This window comes from Lemur catta, chromosome 23 (genome assembly GCF_020740605.2).
Source record: "Lemur catta isolate mLemCat1 chromosome 23, mLemCat1.pri, whole genome shotgun sequence".
Taxonomy (NCBI): Eukaryota; Metazoa; Chordata; class Mammalia; order Primates; family Lemuridae; genus Lemur; species Lemur catta.
In genome coordinates, this window is record NC_059150.1 from 19,666,800 (window position 1) to 19,693,698 (window position 26,899).

Genomic DNA, 26,899 nt, shown 5'->3' on the forward strand with positions numbered 1-26,899 from the left:
TCTCTGGCATGGGAAGCTCCCTGAGGGCAAAAACCTCATCATATTCATATTTTACTTAGGAAAAGTTTAAGAAAGAATGAACAAACAGCTACATATTCAGCCAAGGCAGACTGATGTCCATGAGATGACAGTCCTGGAAGGGGAGAGAAGTGGCTGGTGTGGCCACTGGGGCAAAGGACCAAGAACTGTCACCGCGGCTCCTGTCACTCACTCATTGCTTCTATTTGCACATGGATGAGGTTCTCGATGTCCTCCTGCAGCGTCTGCTGGGGCTTCAGGGGGATGGGCAGGTAGCCGTAGTGCTCTCTGTTGCAGACGTGCATCTGGATGCCTGAGGACCCAACAGAGGGACAAAGTCAACCAATCAGAAAACACACTGCTTAGTGACAGCTGCGGGAAAGGAGTCCGGACTGCGGCCGATGCTGAGTTCGACACAAGTGAAACGAGCGGTTGTTTCAGGTATGTCGATAGCCCTCAAAAATGTTCCTTTATTAAAAAAGTCAAACACAGCATTGGGGACTAATAAAAACACTGAGCCATTCTTCAGCCCAGAGGAAATTGATTTTTTTCTCTCTGAAGAAAAAGCAAACTCATGGCCTAGAATGAGCACCGAAGGCATGAAGGGATCAAAACAGAGGCAAGGAATTCCCATTCCGGAGAGCAGAATGGAACACTGTAATCTGCCTACAGGAAATCATGAAAAAACAAGGAATGAAATCCACATTTGATATGAAAGCAAACAGGAAAATTCTGTAAGGCAGACAGATTAGCGAAGCTAAATCTAGGCATACATCGAACAAAAAAATGAAAAAACAAAGGAAATTTAAAATTTCCATAATTCTCCTTAGTTTTATTTCTTCCCTCAGCAGGCATGGATTTGGAGTCGACCAACAGACAAGAAACTTCCAAAATCAGTTCAGACAGGGACAAAGGACAGTCTGCATCTCCAGTCCTGTTAAGAACCTGCAGTGTGACAATAGTGGCACCATCTTGTATGCAGCCCTGGTCCTCACAGACCCGGCTGGCGAACGCTGAGGGTTATAAGACATCTGTGTTTGACCAGACTTCTAGAATCACAGGAATCAAGATGGTCTCACATAGATTCAGCAACTAACAGTCCTGACTAATGAAAAGATGACTTAATTGAAAGGATGAGTCTGCCAAGCACTGGTCCATGTATCCAAGTCTCTGATTTGTTAATTGCTGTAATCATCAGTGTTTTCCTGAGAGAGAATTACCTGCATACTGACTTCTCTATTTTGTGCAGATGAAATTTCCTCCAGTCAGCTGCATCATCTGCCAAGTCAGGTGAAGCTGTCTCATTAACAGAGAAGAATCGGCAAAGAAGAGAGCCTTTTTTACTGAATCTGGCTTGAATCAAGGCTGGTCCACTAAGCACTGTCTCTTCTCCTGCCTTCACCATGTGAACTCACTAGCTCTGCTGTTGGCCCACACAAATGCTCCTGGGAAACTTCAAAGAAAAATGCACCTTCTTGCAAAGTCATGATGAATTCAGGAAGTGGAAGGAAAAAGATTTAATATTAAGGTGTACCTCTATCCTAATTAGGCAAAAACATTTTACCATTTAACTTTCCAAAGGTTCCATAAAAAGGAGGTATGATACCTAGCCAAGCTATCCATCAAGTGGAAAGGTACAAAGAAGGCATTTCAGACATGCAATAAAATATTTAATTCCCATCACACTTTCTCAGAAAGTGACTGGATGATGTGGAAGAGGGAGGAGGAGAAAAAGGAGGAGGAGAGGAAAAGGAGGAAATTGCAACCAACAAGAAAGACTTGGGACCCAAACAGGAGGGTCAAGGCGTGAGAGAAGAGAAGTGAGTCCCAGCTTGAGAGCTGCAGCACCACTCAGATGAGAGTATGTCAGAAGGCTCCAGGAGGGACATTGTCACAAATATGGAAAAAAGGACATCGGTGAACTGAACATTTTGAGAGTTTGAGAAAATTAGTGATTAGTTTTGGATTGTATTAGGAATAAAAAAAAAGAAGCAAAAAAGGGAAATTATTAAGGTAGATAAAGGAAAACTATCCATAGTCTCTAACTGGCTGAGTTTGGAATTAGGTTCGCCTGGCCCTGGATCTATCTTAAACCGCCCTGAGAGGCTGGGGTGATGAGAAGGATGTGTTTGCATGCAGGGGCAAAAGGTGGAGAGACAGCTGACTCCTCACCTTCTGGATGGGAGTCAACAGACAATGCCTAGAGAGAGAGAAGCCAGAGGATCAAGAAGGAAAATACAGCATGTTAGTTAGAAACAGGGATGTAAATATCATCCTAATATCATCATATAAAAGAGGTAAAAGTGCTCATCTTCTGGAAGAGAGAAATGATGCAGGGGTGATGTGCAGGGGACTGCTCAATTCTTAACCTTGGGGAACTATTGGAACATTTCAATTATGTGCATGGACAAGTTCATAAAAATAAAGTTAAATTAAAAAGAAATGTGTTATTAATTAGATAAAGTCTATGAAAGCATCTGGCCCTCTCAGGAAAAGCTGCTACTGGAGAAAATAATTTTCTTTTCTTTTTTTTTTTTTTTTTTTGAGACAGAGTCTCACTTTTGTTGCCCGGGCTAGATTGAGTGCCGTGGCGTCAGCCTAGCTCACAGCAACCTCAAACTCCTGGGCTGAAGCAATCCTACTGCCTCAGCCTCCCGAGTAGCTGGGACTACAGGCATGCACCACCATGCCTGGCTAACTTTTTTTTTTCTATATATATTTTTTAGTTGTCCAGATAACTTTTTATTTCTATTTTTAGTAGAGACAGGGTCTCGTTCAGGCTGGTCTCGAACTCCTGACCTCGAGCGATCCACCCGCCTTGGTGGAGAAAACAATTTTCTTTTTAAAAAGAAAAGTGAATTATATTATACTTTGAAGGACTTTGTTTTTCTTATAAAGATTTCAAATATTATCTTGTACTCACGTAGTACCTTAACAATGCAGATTGATACAACTATCTCTATCCTTGGTGATGCAAAATCAGACTTAGAGAGGCTGTGACTTGTCCAAGGTCACACAGAAAGTCATTAGTGCCAAATCGTTGTCCCCAAAGAACCAATGCCAGTGCTTTCTACCCCACTCCCGATTTAGAGGCTTGGTTCCGGGACTGTGACCCACTGGCGATTGCCATCCCGACACACGAAGGGCAACTTTGATCACTACCAGCAACGTGCAGGAGGCAGACCCGCCTGCCCATCACCCACTGCACTTGCCTCTTCCAACTCACTTGTCTTTCTGACATTGGAAGATGACTGGCTGGTACCAGGGACAGTTCCTGTGGCCGAGATACAGAACCCACATCCCTGGCCACAGTGGGAGGTGAACTCTTGGCCCTGGCCTCAGCCACAGAGACTCGCCTGGCACAGTGTGCTGTCTCCTTGGGCTGGATGGGCAGCCAGGCCCAGCTCACCTGCATGCCTGGCTTGCTCCTCTCGCTCCTCGCCCACGGTGGCAGTGGCTAGAGTTTGAGGTGGAGGATGTAGGACTACGGGTTGTGGTTAGATGGCCCTGCCTGGGACATACAGACCCTTTATTTCTTTTTGGACAAATTAAAGAATTATGCTCCAATGGATGATACACAGCTATGGAGCTTCAGAAGAGTGAAAACAAAAGAACACAGATCATCCTTCATCAGGACTCTTCCAGGGAGAGGGGACGTGTTCTGCTTTGGACGGGAGAAAGGAAGAGCCTCGGGACACAGCATGGGCTGCACGTGTGACTCCCAGGGTCATCCATGTTTTTCCCCCAAATACTTACAGATAACTAAAATGCTACTTTAGAACCTGCAATTATCAGGAAATATCTTTCATTTCCCCAACATGACAGTGAATCTTTCCTGCCTCTACTCCCACCCTGTTCACAGTCTGGACCCCTGATCTGCCCTCAGCTGTCACTGCGTTGTGACTATTGGTTATGTCTTCACATGTACAAACCTTAACTCCCAATTGACGCAGAGCCTAACATGATGCTAGGGGCCAAAGTGAAGCCTTGTGGATTGATCCTCTCTCCTTCCTTTTCTACCTCTCCTCTCCCTGCACAAGTCACCAAACAGCTCTGGGCCTCTGTACCTGCTCTCAGTGTTCTGAAAACGCCTATGGGAAGTTGGAACAAAAATGCACAAAGTCCCGGTGAACAGGCCAAGCACAGGGCAGAGCTGAAAAATTCCTGCCCAGCCTGGGCCGCTCTTCCAGCCCAAACATCCAAATATTGGTTTCAAAAACATATCATAATAATTTAGTGCATAGGGTCACAATAATGCCTTATGCAATGACTATATAAAAGGACTCTGTTAGGCAGTGACCGTTATTGTAATTGTTAATAGCTCACTTTCTTGGAATATCCTTACTTCAAGCTCTGAAGCAAAGGCACTGGCACAACTTGAAGGCCCTGACTCTGCTTCCCATCCTGGAGGAGTCAGACCAAATCACGGACCAAGCTGAAAGCAGCAGTTTCCATTAACGTTGACATAAGAACCTTCATGAAAACTTTCAATCCACTCGAGGATTGCTTTTGCCTGACACAAGGCCTAGAAAATGCCTACACTTGGCCAAAAGATCCAAATTGCTCTAGCAGCCAGGGGGGAAAGATCAGCCTTACACATTTCTATCAAATATTCACATTCCTACCAAATCTACACTGAGGAGTGAGACACCTATGGCTCTAAGGACAGTCTGACGTGTGAGCTGTAGTTGAACTTGTGTTAACACTCTGATTCACCAGCAACTCCCTCAGCTGCCTGGGATCCTTCGTGATCTCTGTCACCCTAAGGCACATGGGCACAGAGAGCTCATTCACTGTCTTGTTGACTCGTAACCTATTGTTGCTAGTGGTTAAGTCACACGTTTCTGGTACATTGATAATGGGACCTGATTTCCGTCAGGAAGGTCTAAGTTACCCTAATAAAGCTTGGCTTTAGTAATGCCACGTGTCTTCCTGTTACACTGCTTTTGTGAGTTCTGTGCCCCCTGACAGCAGATGTGGGGTGAAATGAGAGAAATAACTTTCCTTGCTATAGAATTGTCTCTTGCAAAAAGCCGACAGGCCCCACTGGAAATGCTTTCCCGATAGTTCAGTCTGGCTTTGCCTCTCCCTCCTCAGGGACTGAGACGAGACTGCTGGTGCCTCCCTGTCCTTTCTTTCTAGAGGGAGGAAACCGGGGCCCACGCCTGCATAAAGACGACACGCTGTGCCTCCCTTACAGCTGGGTCTTGCTCTGTGACTAAGCTCTGGCTGAGGGGATGCGTGTGGAAGTGCTATGCTCATCTTCTTGATTGTATCCTTAAAGGGACAGAGCCTGTCCTCCCTTCTGTTTCTGTCTTGATGGCTGGATGCGTCCATGGTAGTGAGACTTCCTGCATTCTACAATTAAGAGCAATACCTCAAGGAGGGTGGAGAAGTGATATGGAGGGAGCCTGGGTCTCTGAAAACTTTGTAGAACAGAGCCACCGTAGCAGCTCAGTTTTTTTTTTTTTTTTTTTTGAGACAGAGTTTCACTCTGTTGCCCCGGCTAGAGTGCTGTGGCATCAGCCTCGCTCACAGCAACCTCAAACTCCTGGGCTCAAGCAATCCTCCTGCCTCAGCCTCCCGAGTAGCTGGGACTACAGGCATGTGCCACCATGCCTGGCTAATTTTTTCTATATATTTTTAGTTGTCCAGCTAATTTCTTTTCATTTTTTTAGTAGAGATGGGGTCTCACCCTTGCTCAGGCTGGTCTCGAACTCCTGAGCTCAAATGATCCGCCCACCTCGGCCTCCCAGAGTGCTAGGATTACAGGCGTGAGCTACTGCACCCGGCCTGCACTCACACTTTTTTGAAAAGAAATAAACTTCCATTTTTTAAGCCTGGGGTCTTTGCCCACGTTGTTTTGGGCCTCTGTGACCATTTCCTAATTAATAAAGGGACTCCTGTAAGAAACAACAGCAATGTAGTAGCACCACAGAGAACCAGTCAACTTCCCATGACTCCCAACACCACTACCACTGTCTCCCCCATAAGTCTGCCCCCCAAAATTGGGTTCCTGAGTAGGGGCTAGTCCTGGCTTTTGGTCAGGGATAGCAACATAGACGGTGTTAGTATGATTACTGCAGATAATTAATTGCCTTTAACACTACCTGAAAAGGAAGTGTTTTTTACTGAAATGGGAGGGTTTTTTTAAAATAAGATGCACAAAACAAAGGAACTAATCATTTGCCACGTTTCTATGGTAGCCATACAACCAAAACTAAATGGTACCTGCTTGCCTGCTGGAGAAGGCAAAGACGATAATGTCATCAAAGGTCCAGGCGTAGTCCTGGTGTGGAGGGTAGAACATCAGCTTGTCAGAAGCTTCCTTCCTGAGGTCAATTAGGAAGGTGGAGTGGACCATGGGGACGGGGAAGCAGCCCAGCCTCTTCCACTCTCTAATCTGAGGGTAGTCTGGGGTCCGCTTATAGAAGCCCTGTAAAACAGCAAATGGGGGGCTGTGTTCTCTGAGCTGAAGGTTTCGTCTTCCCAGTCATCTGCTAGGTGGATTCCAAGTTATCACCAGCTAAATGGAAGCCCCCAAACAAAGTCCCCTTCACTCCTCTTATCTTGGCTTAAGAATCTCCAGGGAAGCTCAAGAAATGCTATCTACATATAAAACAATGCTAAAACAGTCATGTTATCAGAAATAATTTTGATTTCAGCGTGTCCTTTAATATAATAATTTCATAAAAGTGTATTTTATGTTGACTTACGATTGAATATGAAGTGCAAGTATGCAGAGACGGTAGAGCAGAGCAGTTAAGAGTGCAGGTTCTGGTGTCAGACTCCCTGAGTTCAAATCCCACCTTAGCCACTTACGTCTGTAGGTATCGGTCAGGGGACCCAACTTTGCTGTGCCTATTTCCTCATCTCTAAATCAAGGATGATGGCACTACCTAGTCCACGGAGTTGTCTGTAGACATTAAGTAAGGTAATACCAAAAAAGTGCTTCAGATAGCGTCTGGGACTAAGAAAGCATTAACAATTATTGGCTAATATTAAAATGACATTATGCTATGGCTAATATTTTTAATTAAACATGCATTACTTAGACATAAAAATGAGGGTCTTCTCTCCATGCAGTTACTTATTCAATATTCTGGTGGAGCTGCAGCTGCTCCATAGTTTTTGGGAATTCACCTTTTGAAACTTCCTTCTGCACAAACACACAGGGCAGCCAATCCCCTTAACTTTGTGGTTTAAACAACTTTGGCATCGCCCAGCTTATTTTCCCTCCACGCTCAACTGTTCATTCGACAAGAACCTGCTGAGTCCCTACTATTATTCGGGTGCTGTGTTAAATGCTGGAGACATATCAGAAAACAAGCCCGAGTCAGAGTTCTCATGGAGTGTAGAGCCCAGGAGAGAAACTTACACTTCAGTGGCATCACTTATAACTTGACTATGTCTAGAGCTCAAATCCATTCCAGAAAGGATGAAGGTATAACTCAACAAAACATACTTGTGGAAGCTCTGAAAGGCATTTTGAAAAATGTCCTAGGTGAGGGCGGGCTCGCTGGAATGAGTGTAAAGTTTCCTAAGGCCAGCACTCTGAAGGGCACAGTATTCCCTGGATGCAGAGGGGCTTAGGTGCTCATCAATCAGTGGCATTAACGTATGGTCACTTTCCTGTTGTGACGTCAGCACCCACATATCAGGCACTGCAGCCTCGTCTCCTCCTCTGACATTCCCTTCCAGGTCTAGAAGAGTGTTCTAGCTGAGCTAACCCTAAAACTGACCATGTGGTATGGTAGAAAAACCACAAATTAAGACGTAGAAGATGTGAATCTTAGAGTCACCTTAACCCCCTTCTAGCTGTTTGATCTTAGCCCATACTTAACCTCTTGGAGCCTGAGTTCCTTCTCCTGAAAAATGCAAGAAGACCTGCTAAGTCTATCTCACGGGACTACAGAATGAATCACAAGTGATAAGGTCAATGAAGATATTTTGGGGACTGTAATTTATTATATGCAATATTATTATTATTAAAATTTTTATTGGCCTTTAACTTAAGGACTGTTTAAGATACTTTATTGGTTCTCCTAACACTTCAGCTTATGAGCAGTCTTCGAGGGATGTAGGGAACACTTTTAAGGAACACTTTTAAAGGGCTGCCTAAGGACTCATGTCAAATATAAAGTTCTACACTACTTAGGAACAACATTCTCAGAATGAGAAGCTTTGAAAATTCATGATGATGATGAATCATTGAATATCCTGCGGTGGGGGGTGGGTGAGAAGGAAGGAAGCAGAGAAAAAAGAGAGAAAGAGAATTAACGTGTCTCCTGCAGAGGCAATGGGCGCCTCTCCTTTTCCACATAAACTGAATTTTGTTGGTAATGGTTCCTGTTCATTGGCCAGACAACACCAAGGTCACTTTGTTTTGGATGTGTTTAAAGCTTGCCTTGAGCTTATGAAGTCATCGGCCAGTTCTGTTCCATCCTAGTAGAAGCCTAACTGGGATGGTAGAAAGCCAAAAACAGACGGGAGGAAAATTAGAATTGCCCAAGTTGCTCAGAATTTAGTTTTACTGTGCAAAATAAGTGAGCAAATTTCTCCTATTTGCCTTTTTTTTCCCCTGAGACAGAGTTTTGCTCATCCTAGCTCACTGCAACCTCAAACTCCTGGGCTCAAGCGATCCTGCTGCCTCAGTCTCCCAAGTAGCTGGGACTACAGGCATGCACCCCATGCCTGGCTAATTTTTCTATTTTTTTTGTAGAGACAGGGTCTCCCTTTTGTTCAGGCTGTTCTCAAACTCTTGACCTCAAGTGATCCTCCTGCCTCCGCCTCCCAGAGAGCTAGAATTACAGGCGTGAGCCAGTGTGCCTGGCCTATTTGCTTTTTAATAATCAAAGCAAAGGAGGAGATAATAGAAACTTGGAGGCTGCAGTCACCAGGATAAGCCACCCTTGTTGCTGGTGTCAAAGCATAGCTCATTAAACACAACCCTTGAGTGACTCTGCCATGTGAAACACTGCAGATTATTAACTGAGACTTTATGAGTTTAAACTAACCTAATATAACATTTTCTCCCAAGGAGAAATGGCCTTTATAAACATGAACTTATTGCCTTCCTAAAAGAGATACAGATAACAGCATGTATTCAAAATCTCTTGGAACTAGGAGAAATAATTACAACAAAAGAGGAATACTTCAACTAGTGGTGTATTGGAGCCACAAATTGTCAAATTTTCAGGAATTTTGCAAGCCAGCCAACATGTTGGTAGCTTGAAATCTATAAAAACAAAAATCACATTAATTCCCACCACTCTAACACCAGCACAGATAACAGCTTTGCCAATTTTTAATAATCATATCATCAAGTTACTATCCTGCAGTTTACTTAACTTTTCCTTCAGCTTAACAACATTAAAGTTGTTTGCATGATGTAAGTATTTATACTATAAAAATCAGCAAATGCTACCAAGCAGCGTTTTCCCACCAGAGAGCTGGTTATTAAACATTTATCAGCACACCACTGGCCTCATTCTGTATCATAAACCAAACCAAATATAAAAGAGAGACTCAAAATTTTAGCACTTCAGTGATAAGAACACATCGACATACCTTTTTTTTAGCTCAGTACATCTTTATCCTACATTGATACGTATTACATTGATTGGTTTAATTAATCTCTCTAATTTACTAAGAATAAAAAATATAACTAGCTATAAGTGTTCACTATAACAAACCTCTAGACTTTAAAAATTTTTACTATGGAAAAGAGAAATGATGGAAATTCAAAATCTGTTTTTAATTTGAATTTTGTAAAAACAAGGTACCATGGCAGTTTTAATTATTAGAACTCTTTGGAAATAAATTTGGCAACATATATCAAAGGTCATCAAAATATTTATACTCTTTGATTCAGTAATTCCATTTAACCTAAGGAAATAATATTAGATGATACAGAAAAATTTACATTAATCATGATAGTAATTATAATAGTTAAAAGTTGCAAACAACTTAAATGTTGTTCAAACCAAGAGAAAGCTTAAGTAAATTGCAGTATAGCCACCTAATAACAATGTAGTTATTACAAATGTGCAAGCTTCTGTCTGTGCTTGGTGTGACAATGGTGGGGATTAACTATTTTGATTTTTGATTTTTATTTTTTGCTTTTTTCCATTTCTAAGTTTTTCTATACTGTTCTCATATTAGTTTTGTAACTACAGAAAAAATTAATTTTTATTTAAAAAAATCACTGAATCAAGCAGGGGGGTGGGGAATACAAATCCCAGCATGCTTCATTGGTTAATTTGAGGTTTCTAAGGCTGAGCTCTTGGGAATATTTTCTTCATAGTTAATTATACAGAAGAGCCCAAATGAGTTATAGTATTGGACCCGGATTTACTGCCTTTCCTGAAAATGTTTGCTCTAGTAACACGATGACATGCATCACGCATGTTTCAAAGGGGGACGTGAAAAAAAGGTAAACCAGGTGACAGCTGACCCAGCGCTGCCCTATTAAAACTTAGAGCCTTAATCCATTAACCCAGTGACTTGCCTGAGGTGTGATTCCGCACCAGAAATTAGAGTACAGGCCCCGAGACTCCAGCATCGGGGCCACAATGGTTTTGTTTTCTGCGATCATGAGACTGAGGGTCTGTGGATTAGTCAGGAAATTGTCGACATCTATGAACTAGGAAAAGAAAAAGGATAATGTCAGGTGAAAAGGTATTTTTCAGCAATGGGCTCAGGAATAACTCAGTACTTCTGAAGGACCACAGAAACTTGCTCCTGAAATACAGAAAACAGTCATCTATGTCCTCCTCATTGAAAGCCGTTGCAGCTGGCTGGTTTTCATTCAGTCGACATGCATGTGGCCTCACTCTCACATGTTCAGCTCTGCATAAAGCACCACACAATAAATTGGTGCTGCCATACTGGGCACAAACTCAACCAGGACCCCACCTGCACCATGGTTAGTGGATTAAGCACAAGATATTAACAGCTCCAAAGTCCTTAAAAATTCATTCAGAAACACTTACTGAGTGCCCACTGCAGGTACAGATGGGCTGAGCTATTTAGGTTTTCTATATTAACGCCAGAATGGCCCACAACAGATTCATTGCTATTTTAATGTTATGAGCAGAATTTTTGTTTCAAGTACACTATATCATCCCCTGCTAACCAGTGAAGCTACTTCCCATTCTTAGCAAAAATCCATGTTAACAGTGATTCACTTACAAAGACAACATAACAACAGATTCTAGCACATAAAAGAAATAATCACACTGAACTGTACACTTAAAAATGGCTAAATTGATAGATTTTATGTTATGCATATTTTGTTACAATAAAAAAGTCAGAAGTGTTTGTTTTGTAATAGTCAATCTGTTTACCCAAAATTTTGTGGTTCAGCATTTGTATACTTCGATGACATTTAAACAGCTACACAGTGTTAAATATTGTCAGTACAATTTGAAAATGTCTATGAAATTATTTGTGTTGCAAGTGTGAGTGATAAATTATTGGGCTGATTGTTGTTGTGGTTGAGGGGCTGGGGCTGGAGATAGGTCAAAAATATTCTCCTTAGCAAGCAGAGTCTAGTGACAGCAGATGTCCATAAATGTCATGAAATGATATTGGCTTTGCCTCAAATCGGTGTTATTTATAGTGTCATACTGGAAAATGATTGTCAAAAGAATTAAATGGATTTGGGGGACCAGAGATGAAAAACTTGATTCCCACAAACTCGTGAAGGAAAATCTGTCAATTTTCACAGGCGAAAAGGGGACATAGCTCCTTGCTGCTTAGGAAGCTGCCCTCCTTTCCAGTTGAGAGAGGGTTATGGGGGACAAGGATGGAGAAAAACACCAATTCCTAATCATCAAGTCCAGCTATTTTTCTGGACCACTCTCAAAGCTCTAAGGAGAGTGATGGAACCTCTTCATGGAGAGAAGTTCTCCATGAGAGCCCCACATACCTGGAAGCAATCGGGAAAGCCAAAGAAGAGATATCATTCCTCAAAACAGGAGCAAAAGGGACAGTTTCAGAGCTATTCACCTGAATCTGTGTTTTATATAATTATTTTCTTATGTCCCCAGAATTTATATTCCTTTACCTGCAGAATCTCTCATGAACTAAAAAGATTCAGTTTTTTACACCTGTTCTATATCAGAGACCAAATATGTCAGGAGCTTCTTCACTCACTAAAAATGCACGTCAGAAGTGGGTCTGAGATGAAATCCAGGTATCCCCGTATTAAATTACCAGAATTTTTCCTTGAGCCTTTATTAAAAAGTAGGGGAGGTGGTACCTAAGCAAGAGGTTGTTTTGATTACTCCTATGGCCCTGGTTTTTGGACAACTGATTCGGACACATTCTAGATCACAGCGATTAAAACATCAAACATCTGTTTTTACCAGAATGTAGTCCGACCATTTTTCCCTCGCAGTTCGAAGGGCTGCTTGTCGTAGTTTCATCACGTGGGCAAACCGGGAGCTCGGCCAGTGCTTTGGTCCAATTTCATCAGGATAAGATCTAACAGAATAATAATAATAATAACTTATAATTATTGAGTGCCTACACATACCAAGATCTGTCCTAAATATTTATATATATTAATTCATTTAATCCTCCATCAACCCTAGGAAGTGGATACTATTAATATTGTTAATAGTATCATCATCCCTGTATTACAAATAAGGAAACTGAAGCAACGAGAGATTACATAACTTGCTGTTTACTGTACACAAGAATCTCTATATGAAATATTTCAGTGGGTTCTAACAAGAGCCCTATGAGGTAAGTACTACTGTTCTTCCCATTTCACAGATGTGGGTATTGATGTAGAGCAGTTAAGTCATTTGCTCAATGTTACACAGTTAATGAAAGCCACAATCAAGATTTAAATCCAGGTTGTCTAGCCTGAAACCTCATTTTTCCAGAGACTTTTTTATATATCCAGACACTATTTTATATATAAATATTTAATATTTATATTAAATAAATTTGGGAAGGTTGAAGTGTAAAAGTATGAGTTTCCTAGGTAAAACAAAGCTTTAATTTACTTAGTGGCATCTCAGTAAATGATTCCATATAGCCTGACACATTGATCTATGCCAGGTAAAGTGAGGTCATGGAGCAGGTATTAGTATCATTGGAATCTCTAACAACATTCACAGAGCAGCCAGGCCAAGACGCTTACATGGCCACACAAGCAAGTGGGCTGGCTTATTCTCTGAAACCCTTTTGAAAACTCCCAACTGGTGTGGACATTGATGCTGTCAAAGTGGCCCAAACTGGCCACCACTTCAAGTTCTTGTAGCTGCACTGGCAGTATGTACACATTAGTGAATAAAAAATCACAAAAAACCATGCCTGCCCTAATATTTTCCACACTGACCTTGGAATATAATATATTTAGTCAAAACATGGCTACTGAGAACATTACTAGGTTGCAAAGGAGACTCACAAAAGTCTTTCTGTGCCATTTAAATTAAGCCAAATTCCATTATAAGGCCCTCCAAAGGAGTGTTTGAAACCTTTTATAGAGTTCAAACTTCATTGTTGAATTTTGCTTGATACATAGACCATATGCTTGGATTTGAGAAATATATAACATACATTAATTATATTATATATTTATATACTCATTTAAAATATAAATATATTATATATACACAAATTATTACATAGAGGGATTAGAAGAAAGGAATTTGTTCTATAAGGGCATTTATTATTATAATACAAATTTGGCTTTCAATAAATGACTTACCCTGTGCAGAAATTTAGGCAACTCATTCATTCATTATCTACAATTCCTTAAGGTGGAATTGCAACAGCCATGGGAACATTTACAATAGTAAGTTTTAAATACATTTATTCTTGTTCTTACTCATTTATTCGTACAACAAGTATTAATATAGAGTCTGCCAAGAGTGCAGCACGGGGCAAAATAAAAGTATTTGTATACTCTAACCCGTGCCAAAGAACATACAATGTGTCTAGAAAAACATACATAAATTGCATAGTTAATTAACAACGTTGGTTAAGTGTACCATTGTGCCGAAAAGGATGATGTAGAAAATAAGGAATACAGTTGTTGAGAGAAAAGTAGATCTTTATAACTGGAATGATGAAGAGTAGCTTTCCATAGTAGGTACAGTTTAGGATAAGAGTTGTTTACAAAGAAGGAAAGGATCTTTCAGGACCCACATGAGCAACAGCTTGGGGTTTGGAAATAAAGGCATAAAGCATATTTCTTTTGGGAAGAAACAGGACATATGAATGCTAAGTTTAGGAACTCTTTTAAATATCAGTCTCAGGTATTTGAACTTTGTTCTGTAGGTACTGAAGAGCAATTGGAGTCCTTTTAATACAGAAATGAAACTATCTTATTTGTATTTTAGGTAGACTGATTTGACACTATGGTATGTAGGATGACTTGGAGACAGAAGCAACTAAGAAACTGCTATGGTTAAGACTGGGAATAACCTAAATGTCCATCAGTAGGGGACAGATTAAAATAATTATGGTACATCCACACATTGGATACTATGCAGTTAAAAAGAATGAAGCCCCTTAACTATTGTTATGGAATGATTACCAAGATATAAGTGGAAAAGCAAGGTATATGTAGAAAGTACACAAATTTTTCACTATGTTCCCTCAAGTATAAAAGGTTTATACTTAAAATATGAATAAATAAGATCAATATTTAAAAATATATACTATTGTGGCAATTTATTTATGAATTTAAGAAAATCTGAACTTGGCTGGCAGCTGTAGGAGTAAAGGGAAAGAGGGAACTACAAAGACCTGTTAAAGGAAGAAATAGCAGGTGTCTGGAACTCAGGTACAGAGATAAAAGACAATGAAAAGCCACATGTGTCTCCAAGATTAGAAGCCCACATGGCTGGAGAGCTGGTTAAGGAAGATGATAAATAATGAGTTTACAAAATTGATTCTTGCTACTCACTCTGGCTTATCCATGGGCCTCCACTCCACATAGTGATAGAGTCTCTGCACATTTTTCAGCCACTCCCTGAGTATTTCTGTTGTGTTGTCCACATTGTGATCGGTGGCTGCCCTGCATGAGAGCAAGAACAATACAGGTTAGTTGTGTCATCCAAACAAAGAGAGGGAAATCCAAAAAATCCCAGACTGACTGAAAAGAGAATGGCCAGTTCTGGAAAAAAAATGTATATATGAAAATAATTCCTTCATGGTCCAAACTAGACAATGAGTTTCTGAAGTAAGAGATACTGCTTAAAATCATCTTTGTGTCATTAGACCCTTAAATAGGGCTCAGCCAGTTGTAGAATCTATAAATGGTTGTATTAATAAATAAATACATGAAAACACTAAAACCATATCAGCATAAAATGAATTAACTGAGAGTCAATCACTCTTCTTGGGAATTTTCTATTTGTTTTAATTTTTAGTTATCCAAGATGTAAACTCTACCTTTTAACTTCACTAACAATTACTCTCAATTTTCAGATCACCATAAAATATCTAGTCAGTGCTGTGCTTTAATCATTGTGAAACTACAATAATAATTCCCAATATAAAACTTGAAATCTTCACCTATCTATTTTGGATTAACTTTACCATCACTAAAACAAAATAGAGTATATTCAAAAGCTTTCAAATAATGTATAAAAAACTTGTTTCCGTTAGACCTCGAAAGTTTATCAAACAGAGCCACCTAATTCAATTATTAAAACAAAAATATTTTCAAATTGTTTCAGAAAGCAAAATCTAACTCTATGCTGTATATGAGATACACATGTAAAATAGTATTATTCAGAACACCTAAAAATGAAGAGGCATACCAAATTAAAAAAGAAAAAAAAAAAAAAAAGGAAAGGAAGCGGGAGTTGTAATCCTGACACCAAACAAAGTAGAGTTCAGACCAAAAAATATTAAGCATGACAAAGAAGATGACTTTATATTAAATAATACTAAGTATGCAATTCACATCAAAGATATACTAAGTGTGAATATCTATGCACTTTCATATAGTACAAGGGTTGGCAAACTTTTTCTTTAAGGAATAGATAGTAAATATTTTAGGTTTGCAGGCCATATACTCTTTTCCAACTACTTAACTCTGCCATTGTACTGATAAAGCAGCCATAAACAATATGTAAACAAATGAACATTGCTGTGTCCCAATAAAACTTTATTTATAAAAACAAGCAGCCAGTCTGCAAGCTGTAGTTTGCTGATCCCTAATATAGTAGAAAGTATAGAAATCGCAAAGAAAACAAAAACAAGAATAATAAAAGATGTTAACGTATCACTTTCGGTTGAGGACAGCATAAGTGGGGGGGGGAGTAAACATATGGAAGAACTATACAACACAATAATAGAGGGTATACATTCTTTTCAAGGGCACATGGAACATTTACTAACATTGACTAATAATTACATTATAAAAAAAGCTTCAATAAAATTGAGATAATATAAACAATATTCTCTGATCACAATGCAACAAAACTAGAAATTAATAATAAAATAAAACCCAAAAAATTCCATTAAAAATTCCCTTATAAATTGTTTTATTTAAATACAACCATTAAAAGAAAGAAGAAATATAAACCAATTTCAGAACTTCTAAAAATTAATAATGAAAACACTATATATATATTGTAATTTGGGAACACAATTAAAGCAATGATCAGACAAAAACTCAGTTTTATATACTTAGATCAATAAAAGTAAATGAGTTAAATTCCTACTCACAAAGCTAGAAAAAGTGCAACAAAGCAAACAAATATAAAGAAATCAATAATAAAGATAAAGGTAGAAAGTCATGGGGTATAAAACAGAAAAATAGTAGAACTCTAAACAAACTAAAATGCTGCTTCTTTGAGAAAAAAATCAACAAAAGACAAGCACTAGTTAACTTACTCGAGACAACTCAAATATAAAAAATAAGAAATGACAAGGGTGGTCAGTAATATGATTGATTTGAAAGAAAATTAAAAAAAATTCAAACATATGTCTTTACAGAAGAATGACAGCTAATAAATGTATAATGAATGATAGGATTATAAAAATCACTATTTTACAATCACCAATACAATAATTGATTTGGGCAAATTTATCAATGGATGTTAAACCATTGAGAAAAAGGTTCTTGGTAAACAGGATATTCATAGTCTTACGGTATCACCCACAGACTACTTATTAATTGCAAAGGGATAAAGACAGCTTGGCAATAGAGAAGTCTGGTGGAGATCATCTTAGCCAAGTGATCAAACTTAACATTACCAGTCATCAGTTATGAGACAAACTGACATCAAGTATTTTCTGATGTGATACCCTGAGAAGACACAACATTAACTATGTAATATTCTGCCAAAAATGTTTAACTTGCATCATTAGAAAAGAATCAGATAAACCTAAATTATTGGACAAATCATAAAACAAATGATGGACTATTCAAAAATGTCAATAACATGAAAGACAAAAAATATTGAGGGAAACAACCTAAAATAAATAAGACCAAAGAGTCATGATGACTAAATATAATGTGTGATCTTCCATTTGGTCCTGGTTGAAAGGCCATTGTTAAAACTATTGGGGAAATGTGAGTCTCATCTCTGTGTTAGACAATATTGTTCAAATGCTAAACTTCTTGAAAGTGATGATATTGTGGTTATACAGGAGACTGTCTTGCTCTTAGGAGATATGTGTTGAAATATTTAGGGAGGGGTGAAGTGTCATGATGTTTGCAACTTACTTGCATAAGTTTAGCAATAAATGAAACAAACTGTAAAAGGAAGGAAGGAAGGAAGGAAGGGAGTGAGGAAGGAAGGAAGGTAGGAAGGAAAGAAGGAAGGAAGGAAGGAAGGAATCATGAGAAGACAGAGAAGTCTGGGATCCTCAAAAGGAGTAGAAATGCTTAGATTCTTATTGGCGATTCAGCTGTTCTTTTGGGGAGAGAAAGCTACTGCGATTACCAGCAGCAGCTGTCCCCTGGGAGAATGGCCTTGGTAAGAGCAAGTGAAGAGATGAGAAGAGTGGTTCCTTCTTCCATATATGGCAATGTCAGCAAATAGGAGTTTGTCAAACCTAATCCATAACGGCTTTTGTTCTTCTTACTTGAGGTTTTGGAGGTCACTGCTGCTCCAAAAGAAAAAATTAAAATCTTTACAAGGGAGAATGTTCAGGAATATTCAAGAGAAAAAAATAAATTAGGCAACCATAGTGGAACTCCATTTAAGATAGGGGATAAAACACCAAGTAACTTGAAACTATGTAACTTAAGTCATAGGGGTAGAAGAATGAGGGATAGAGGCGTGCGATTAACATTTGAAAATCTTATTTTGTAAAATAGATATTTGAATGAAAGCTAGCTTTATTAAAAACATTATTCAAAGACCGGAGGAGACACCAATGGCCAACCTGATCTGCTTTCAAGTCTCCTTCCTGAAATTAGATGAGATCCAGCTCTTCCCTTCACAACAAGGTCTGGGAGGGAGGGAGACCCACAGGCCCACCTGGACATGCCATGACCTGGAGAGCAAGACAGGTGACCTGTGAAGCTGATAGTGTTGAGGGATACCGAGTGAGCACCTTAGCACAAGGATGGTGTAGTAGAAGCCCTGGGCAGCCCGAAGAGGTGGGAAAGTGGTCCAGAAAGCAGTGTGGAAGAGGGCCACAGGCTCCATCAACTTGTGGTTGTACTGAGAAGTGCAGCATGTCGGCGAAGGTCACATATACTGTGACCCATGGCCACCAGCTACCAAAGTCCAGTGTAACAGGCAGCCATGAGGAGTGCTAGGTGAGTCAAAGCACTGGGCTCGTGACATGAAACATGTAGAGAGCAATTCCTGAAATTGGGAATTATTTTCCACTCAAAATACTGCAAGAGCAAATTAAAGTAAAACAAAAATCTTGACTACAATGTTAGCCAAAAGTTATAAGAATTCTATATTATTCCTAATTTTTTTATAAACAGTGTAAGGGAATTACCGGGCACAGCTACATGTACCTGTCACCCCAGCTACTCAGGAGGCTGAGACAGGAGGATCACTTCACCCTACCTCTAAAAAAAAAAGAAGTATAGGAGAATTTATATATCATCGACTTCTTTCCTTGGTTGTTTCTTCATTACACAGCCCTTACATTCTCTTTGCCCTCCCTGCATTGATGCATTCCGACAAAGTTGGTCTTATTGTATGAAAAGTATTTTCCTGGTGTACAGATTAAGCAACTCCAAAACCTGTGTGAGTATGCACCACTGGCAAACATCCTCAGAAATTAGCTGCTTGGAGGATGCAGAGACACATGTGTCTAATTAAAAATAGAAGCACAGATTTAAAATACTCACTTTACTGAGATAAAAAATTGCCTATGCAGCCACTTCCCCGAATTGTTAAGATTCTCTTTGTTCTCAGGCTTCAGAGGAAATGAACCAATCCTCCAGCTGTGGTTGGAGAGGGGAGCACCCACGCTGGCCTTTGATGTGCAGGGCCAAGCTCTCCCACACGGGGTCCCAGAACAGGAAGCCCACTGTGGAAGCCCTGCATCCCCACCTGGAGACTAAACTATCCCTACTCCTCCACTCCCCGGTCAAAAGGCAAAAGCAGAAATCCAGGCAGACGCTTCTGACTGCTGCCTTTTAATCCTTCTGACAAAAATGTTTCCGTTTGGACACATAATAATGAAAGCATTACAGGCTCTGGGCTATTCGGAGAGTTGGAGGAGAGATACCAAAGGCCCAGATGCAAGGTCCCTGGAGGCAACCCAAGGCTGGTGTTAATGGTTCTATTTTTACAGCCTTGTAGGGACAAGAGACAACAGTGCAGTGCTTGTCCTGCCACAAGACTTCACAAGCAACTGGACACAAAAACCTCTGGGGCCGAGGTGGATTTTTCCATCGAGCTGGGAAGCTGGGAACCCAGAAGGTGCGAACCCCCTCAGCAGAAGCTGGGGCAGCCTGGCTCCGTCTCAGCCTGAGAGCTCCTGATCACACCAGGAAAGGCAACCGGGAAGGGAACGGACATCACTAACGGATTCCTTGAAGAAAACAAACGACATGAGCAGACAGCTGCACATCTGGAGAGGAGATTTGCAAGTGATTTACAGTCACTAATCAAACTGGAAAAGCACAGTTTGTGAAAACACAACACCTCCACTCACCGTCTCCTCTCTGGGTCTCTCTGGCTCAGGGTAAGTCAGCAAGGAGAGCTCAGCCCTTGAGCTGTATTTAATATTCTTTGAAGGTCATGTTGGGACAATGACTTCCCTTTACCTCTAAGGAGCCCTGGTACCTGCCAGCCACCAAGGTCTCTCTCTCACACTTTTAGGGGAGCCGTGGCCCTGATATGGCTTCAGTGCAGGTAGTCGGCACCTTTCCTGTCTGGAGCTAGTCCCTGAAATAGAACCTGTGGTGGAAACACGTGCAATGTCCACAGGCCTCAGAGGGAGGTAGAGGCCACATCTCACCATAATGCCACCCATCTGCTTTCTCTCTGCTTCAGCTTCTAGCTCCTGTTTCCCCTTATTCCTCTTCTCTTGCTGTGCAATTAGCAGAGGCCCGTGAGTCTCAGATTCAAAATCAAACCAGGACAAAGGCAAACACACGTTGGAAATGTGATCACAGCATGGGTAGGGATCGCCAGGGCTGTTGAAGCTCCCGGGCCAACAGTTCCCTGCAGGGAACGGGGCACAAAGACCAGGCCACTAAACAAACACGTCTGCAGGGTAAGACAGCTTAACTGCTTGGCTGCGGACAAAAATTTGGAGATTTATCTGGCAACGTCTAAAAACGCTGACATTTCTTCTTGTTCCAAAAGTTCAGTTTTCATTCCTAAGTCTTGCCTCTTAGACTCATAGCCAACATGAAGTAATTAGCACTGATTCATTTATTTTTAGCACAAGTCCTCCTGAGGTTGTTCGGGCTGAGCTCACATTGGTAAGCACGGGGCCACTGAAACCGTATTAAAGACACAGGCAGGACCTCTCAGCAGGTGGAAATCAGATAGTGAGGACGTAGCATTCCTGATCACTTCCATCTGCCCTGAGCCTCAGGGAATGTTCTCAGCTTCCCTGCCACACCTGGCAAGTCTAGACCTCTTTCCTGCAGAACGGGGCTGCAACCGGCGGGGCCGGAGGATGGGAGCACTGGGCTCCGACTGACCTTTGCTGCCTGAGAACTAGCAAAGTGCGTTCTCCAGAGGCTCAAGGAGGTGGCGATGGAAGGAACAACAAAGTTAGTCACCACCGCCTGGACCATCCTCGCCATGACTAGTGAGTTGGCAAAAGTGAATTTTCCAGCTCCAGACTTCAAACACTGAACTACCCTCTCAAATGCCTCTTGTTTTCATCCAGCAAGGAAGACTCATTGGTGTAGACAACAAAGAGCTCCACCTAAAAATAAAATTCCACTTACGGGAACAATGAGTGAAATGCATTTTCAAGAACACGCATGGCATCGAGTCCCAAGCGATCCCGGCCTAAGTCCCGGCCTCAAGCGATCCTCCCGCCTCAGTCTCCTGAGTAGCTGGGATTACAGCACTCACTGGTTTTCCAATTCTGTTAAAGTCTTTATATTGTGGATGTGCTCCAAAGATACGGTGTTACTCGATAAATGTTCTCCTGTGATCAAGAACTGAAGCACTGCTTCTAAAGAGAAGACGTGGAAGGACCCAGAAACACATTCTGCAGGAGCCCTGAACCTGTCCACTCTCCAAACACCTCAGGCTGGATCAGACGCCCCGTACCTGCAATGCATCAATACCCTGCGGTACTTTCAGCATTGCTCTCGCTCATGTATTGCAATTAACCGGCTCTATTTCTTTCTCCATTACCAGACTCTTCCCTGAGGACAGGGACTGTCCCAATACCTAACAGAGTTTACCATATAAAATAAGCATTAATCATGGGTTTGATGAATGAATGAATGAACAATTTCAGGAGGGCTTTTCCCCATCCAACCCAAATGCTTACAGAGGCCGAGCACTGATGACACAGGTGTGAAATGGGCCATGCATGAGCTAGCAGTGTGAGAGGAAGGCTGTCGAGAATAGGCACACGTGGCCCCACCTGATTGCTGCATGCTGGAATGTGTGCTCAGGAATGCTAGACTTTCCAATTGTGTCAAGAGAAGCCAACAATCCAGGTTTTAGAGATAAAAGTTTATAACCTACAAGAACCTTTAGGCTGAAATGCCATGAAACTATTCCAGCCTGGCAGGGGCTCTCTGGAAACCAAGACCCAACACAAAGACCACATTATTTCAGCTCTTAATAGCCAAGGCCCATCCATCTACACATGCTTAAGGCACATAGTTCGGTAATTAAATATTTCAAATATGCCTGGGAGGACAGCAATAATATCACTTCGCTGCTTTCACAAACACAGAAAGCGTCTTCCATGAAAAAGGAAAGACAAACATGCACAGGTCGGGCAAGGTCTAAATAATTCTCTCAACCAGTCTAATATCAACAGAATTGGAACAAAGAAAAAGATGATGCAAGCCCCATGGAGTGAGTATCAGTATACACTTCCCACAAAGTTGCATATAGCTTCTCTCATTTCATAGCAACTAAGACATAATTATTGCTTCACAAATTTTTAAAATAATAGCTTTATTGAGATATAATTTGCATACCTAGCATTCACCCTATTAAAGTATAAAATTCAGTGGATTTGTGGTATATTCATAGAGTTGTGCAACAATCACCATTATCTAATTCCAGAACATTTTTATCACCTTGAAAATAAATCCTATCCTCATTAGCAGTCACTTCTCATCTCCCTAGCCCCTGGTCACCACTGTTCTATTTTCTATCCCTAATGATTTGCCTGTTCTGGAACTTTCCTACAAATGGAACTGTGGCCTTTGTGTCTGACTTCTTTCACTGTGTATACTGTTTTCAAGGTTCCTCCATGCTGTAGCGTGTATCAGTATTTCATTACTTTTTATAGCTAAATAATATTCCATTGTATGGATATGCCACTTTTGTTTATCTATTTATCAGTTAATGGACATTTGGGTGTTTTCACTTTTTAGTTATTATGAACAATGCTGCTGGGAACACTCATGTCAAGTTTTTGCATGGACATATATTTTCATTTCCCTTAAGTATGGCTGCCCAAATTTTAAATATTATGGAAAAAGAAAATATATTAATTTTACTTTATTCTTTACCATCTATGGAGAACTTACTAGGTTCCAGGCACTAGGCTGGGCATTTTTTGCATATGACTTCAACCACTAAAGGAATTCTCAAGTAGGTGCTATTGTCCTCATTTAACAGACGAGGAATCTGATGCTTAGAGACTCTTTCCCAAAGCTTGTTTTCAAGCTTTTCACTTATGTTTTATCCCTGATACATATTTTTCTTAATTGCTGAAATTTTCAGTGTTCTGCTCCTATGCAGCAGAGAGGGATCCTTTACTCGGCTTCATGAACATCTGGATTGCACATGAGATAGACAGTGCGAGGGCCCAGGGACACATGGGTGGCTGCGAGCACGGGGGAAGTGTCAGGTCTCAGCGGAGGAGCCGGGTGGAGAAGCTGGAACAGGAAACAGATGATTAAACCTGGAGGGGAAACCCGGCACTGCCTAATGGTGGTGCTGGGTAAATGCCACTGATATAAACAGTCCTCAGGCCTGGCAGGGCAATGCTATGGCAAAACATGGAACCTCTGAAACATGAGGTCATGGAGAACTGGAGCCAGTGTGACCACAGAGAGAGTCACAGTCCAAGGACTGGGCTTGCTAAATGAAGCGATCATTGACAGGAGGACCTCACCACCAGGAGCTGCTCTGTGGGAGGAGAAGAATTGGCAGAACTGCAGTGACAATGTAAAGGCAAAGCAGGCCCTTGAATTGAGGATCAGGAGAAAGCTGGAGGAAGAGTCCATGTTCTGTGCAGAAAGATTGGCTTTGATTCATTCCTTTCTGCAAACAACTGCAGTTAAAAATGACAGTAAATAGTTTAGTTACCTATTGATCCTGAGTTCCTTGACACTACTATTTAACTAACCACTCCTTAATCAAATAAAAAGTATGAAGGCAGGAGATAATAGCTCTTCTACCAACTAGCTCTATCATCTTAATGCATTTACTTGAACTCTGTGGCTTGTTTTTCCATCTGTAAAATGGGGCAATAACATCTGCTGTATCTACCTAGTTTACCATGTTATTGTGAGAAGCCAACAACACGTGAAGGAACTTTCAAGAACACTTTCCTTGAAAGTTGGGCTTTCCCTGATTATTCCCGGCTCTCTCTCTCTTTTTCTTTCTCTCTCTCTCAAATAAAAAATGAGACAGCTTGTTAAATCAGCTCTTAAGACACATGCAACAAAGCTCAGCACATGCATTTAAGACAAACAAACCAGAATTACCAGTTTACCATTTCTTAAGTATAAAAGATATACATGTCCATTTAAGCACGGAGAGAATGAAATAATAGTATGGCAAAGCCTACTAATTATCTCAGTATCAGTTCTCCTCTTCTTCTCTAGTAATATTTAATAGAATTTTTAGCTAAGCCTATGAGCATCCAGTAGACTGTAAGCTCCACGACAGCTGGGATATTTGTCTCTTCTGTTCACTGCTCCAGAACAGTGTTCTCTTTAAGTGTTCGTAGTACTTAAAAGAGTGCCCAGCACATATTTGTTGAATAGTTCCTTTCTCACCAAACTCCTAACCTAATAAGAACTACAAAAACCCCTGCACAGTTCTCTCAGCCCAACAAACAGTGGCTATGCATCTCTTCTGTGCTAAGGATTGTGCCACCTGTGGGAAAACAGCACCTTGTCACTGACGTCAAGGTGCGGCCAGTTTCTCCCAGTGTAACAGATGTAGAAATAAACTGTAATTCCATATGACGTTGGCGATGGTGGATGTAAAACAAAGTGCCAGAGAGGAGGGAGTGGCTGGAAAGGAGTGGGTTTGGGGGAGGCAGGAGAGGCTTCCAGAGGATGAGAGGCTTGAACTGGGATTTGAAGAATGACTAGATATTGAGGGAAGGTAGAAAGGAGAATGTTCCAGAAGGATGAACAACATGTGTGGAAGCAGAGAGAGATGAAATAACCTAATGTGTTTGTGGAACTACATATACACTTGTTGGGCTAGGACTTACAGGGGCTGAGGTGGCTGCAGGAGGTCAGGAAGGACGCAGCTGTCAGGGGTGGGACAAGTGCAGGAAGCAGCGGAGAGCTATGCCCCACACTCCTGGGTCCCTAGCATCCTGCCCAGTGTGAAAAAATAAACTGGCAAATAGTTCTCTAAAATAATCTAGTTTTCCAAATTGTGATAGGTATTGCTTTTAGCGTGAATTTATTCTTTGAATTCCTGAAACGAAATGCTCAAAATGCATATGAAATGTGTTTTATTCCATTATTCCATTTGCATACACAGGTTCAGCTGCCACCCAGGCTGTGTTTTCTGGGAAAGGTGTGATTTCTAACATTCCAACCCATTTTCTTCATCAATCCATTTGTACCTCCCAGACTATATATCCAAATTTCTCATTCAAAAACTGTGCCTGGTGCACAGTAAACACTTAGCATGTGCTTGTCAAAGGACTGAGTGAACCGATAAATGCTCGTGTAAGTTATTGACGCAGATGCAAATATGGTGGTCATAGAGTCCATTGTTTGTTAAAGGAAGCAGCAAATCTATAACAGAATAATATTAGCCCTGTATAAAGCCTTTTGATTTTTTAAAATGCCATCAAACCTTTCCTTGCTATAGTATTTGTGTCCCCATCGAAAAAGCTGGGCTAAAGACATAAACAAAGAGAAAAAATGTCCAATTTATAAACTGAATTCAGGGCTGGTTTCCCACAGAGTAATGCAGAATAAGAACTTGGCTCTGACTAACAAAAACTTCAGCCTGCCCCATCACTGTTACCCAATACCTGTTGTCTTGGTTCCAGTAACAACACGCGCTGCCAGCTCAGGAGGGAGAGGAAATGTTTGCCTTGAATTTACCTGCTTTGAAAGGTTTTTAAGTCTGACCTTCCTATATCACTTCGTTTGTGGTTTCTTTACATGGTGGGGGCTGAGGGGCAGACAACGGTTTGGCAGGTGTTAGATGCATGTCCACAACCTATACTCACACCCACAGGCAAATTGAAGCAATATTTTTGAGGAGTTTTGAGTTATTTTACCTAGTCGTAGTGTCAGGGCAAACAGGAGGCTATTCCGATGGTATTTTTTTTCCATTTCTATGATGGAAAACTACTGTCAGAGGGAAGGAACACTTGTGCTCATAACGTTTCCAGGGTCCATGTGGCATTGTCACATGCTACTGGGGAAGGGGCATGCACAAGAACACTAGTGTGTAGACGTGTCACCACTACCTCTATTACTCACTACACTTCTGCAGCGAAGGCAGCAGCAGGGAGAGCAAACCTCAGCTAAGCGCTCACCCCTGGCCAGGCACCGTACGGGAGCCCTCGTGACATCTCACTGAATCCTCACAACAACCCTATGATGTAGTTCTTACTATCCCTGCCACACAGACAAGGAAAATCAGCTCAGAGGGGTGACACACCATGCCCAAAGTCTCAGAGGGAGTAAGAGTTAGAGGCCGACATGAGTCAGGGAGCTGGACTCATGACTGTCCCATCAGGCACGACTCTAAGAGTCTTATGTTGAAACTGTAGTTTGCAGTCAAGTTTAAAAAAAGAAGCAAATCCTTTTAAAGATGGAAGAGGGTAAAGTGTAACTTTGTCTTCACAGTGCTAGCTATATCAGCAGGCTTTATGTTATCATGTCAGTAAAATTGCTGTGGCTTATGGAGCATTTAAGTTATTTTAGAGCCCTCCTGGGTCACAGGCCATCTTCATGCCTTAGGAACAAACAAAGTCAAGCAAGCATGGGAATTTTGAATAATGTTTTAAAGAGTGCATGGCACTTAACAGTAACCAATTGCTCTTTTTAATGTTCCTC

The 26,899-nt window shown here is 41.0% G+C and overlaps 1 protein-coding gene across 1 annotated transcript in view; it reads right to left on the reverse strand.

Moving 5' to 3' along the window:
- COLGALT2 (collagen beta(1-O)galactosyltransferase 2) overlaps positions 1–26,899 on the reverse strand; it is an 85,777-nt gene that overhangs the window by 26,459 nt on the left and 32,419 nt on the right. Inside the window, exons 2-6 of the mRNA XM_045536391.1 lie at positions 14,948–15,058; positions 12,390–12,507; positions 10,529–10,663; positions 6,250–6,454; positions 212–331 (exon numbers count right to left, since the gene is read on the reverse strand). Of these exons, the coding sequence (XP_045392347.1) occupies positions 212–331; positions 6,250–6,454; positions 10,529–10,663; positions 12,390–12,507; positions 14,948–15,058 (689 nt within the window). The remainder of the gene's footprint in view (positions 1–211; positions 332–6,249; positions 6,455–10,528; positions 10,664–12,389; positions 12,508–14,947; positions 15,059–26,899) is intronic.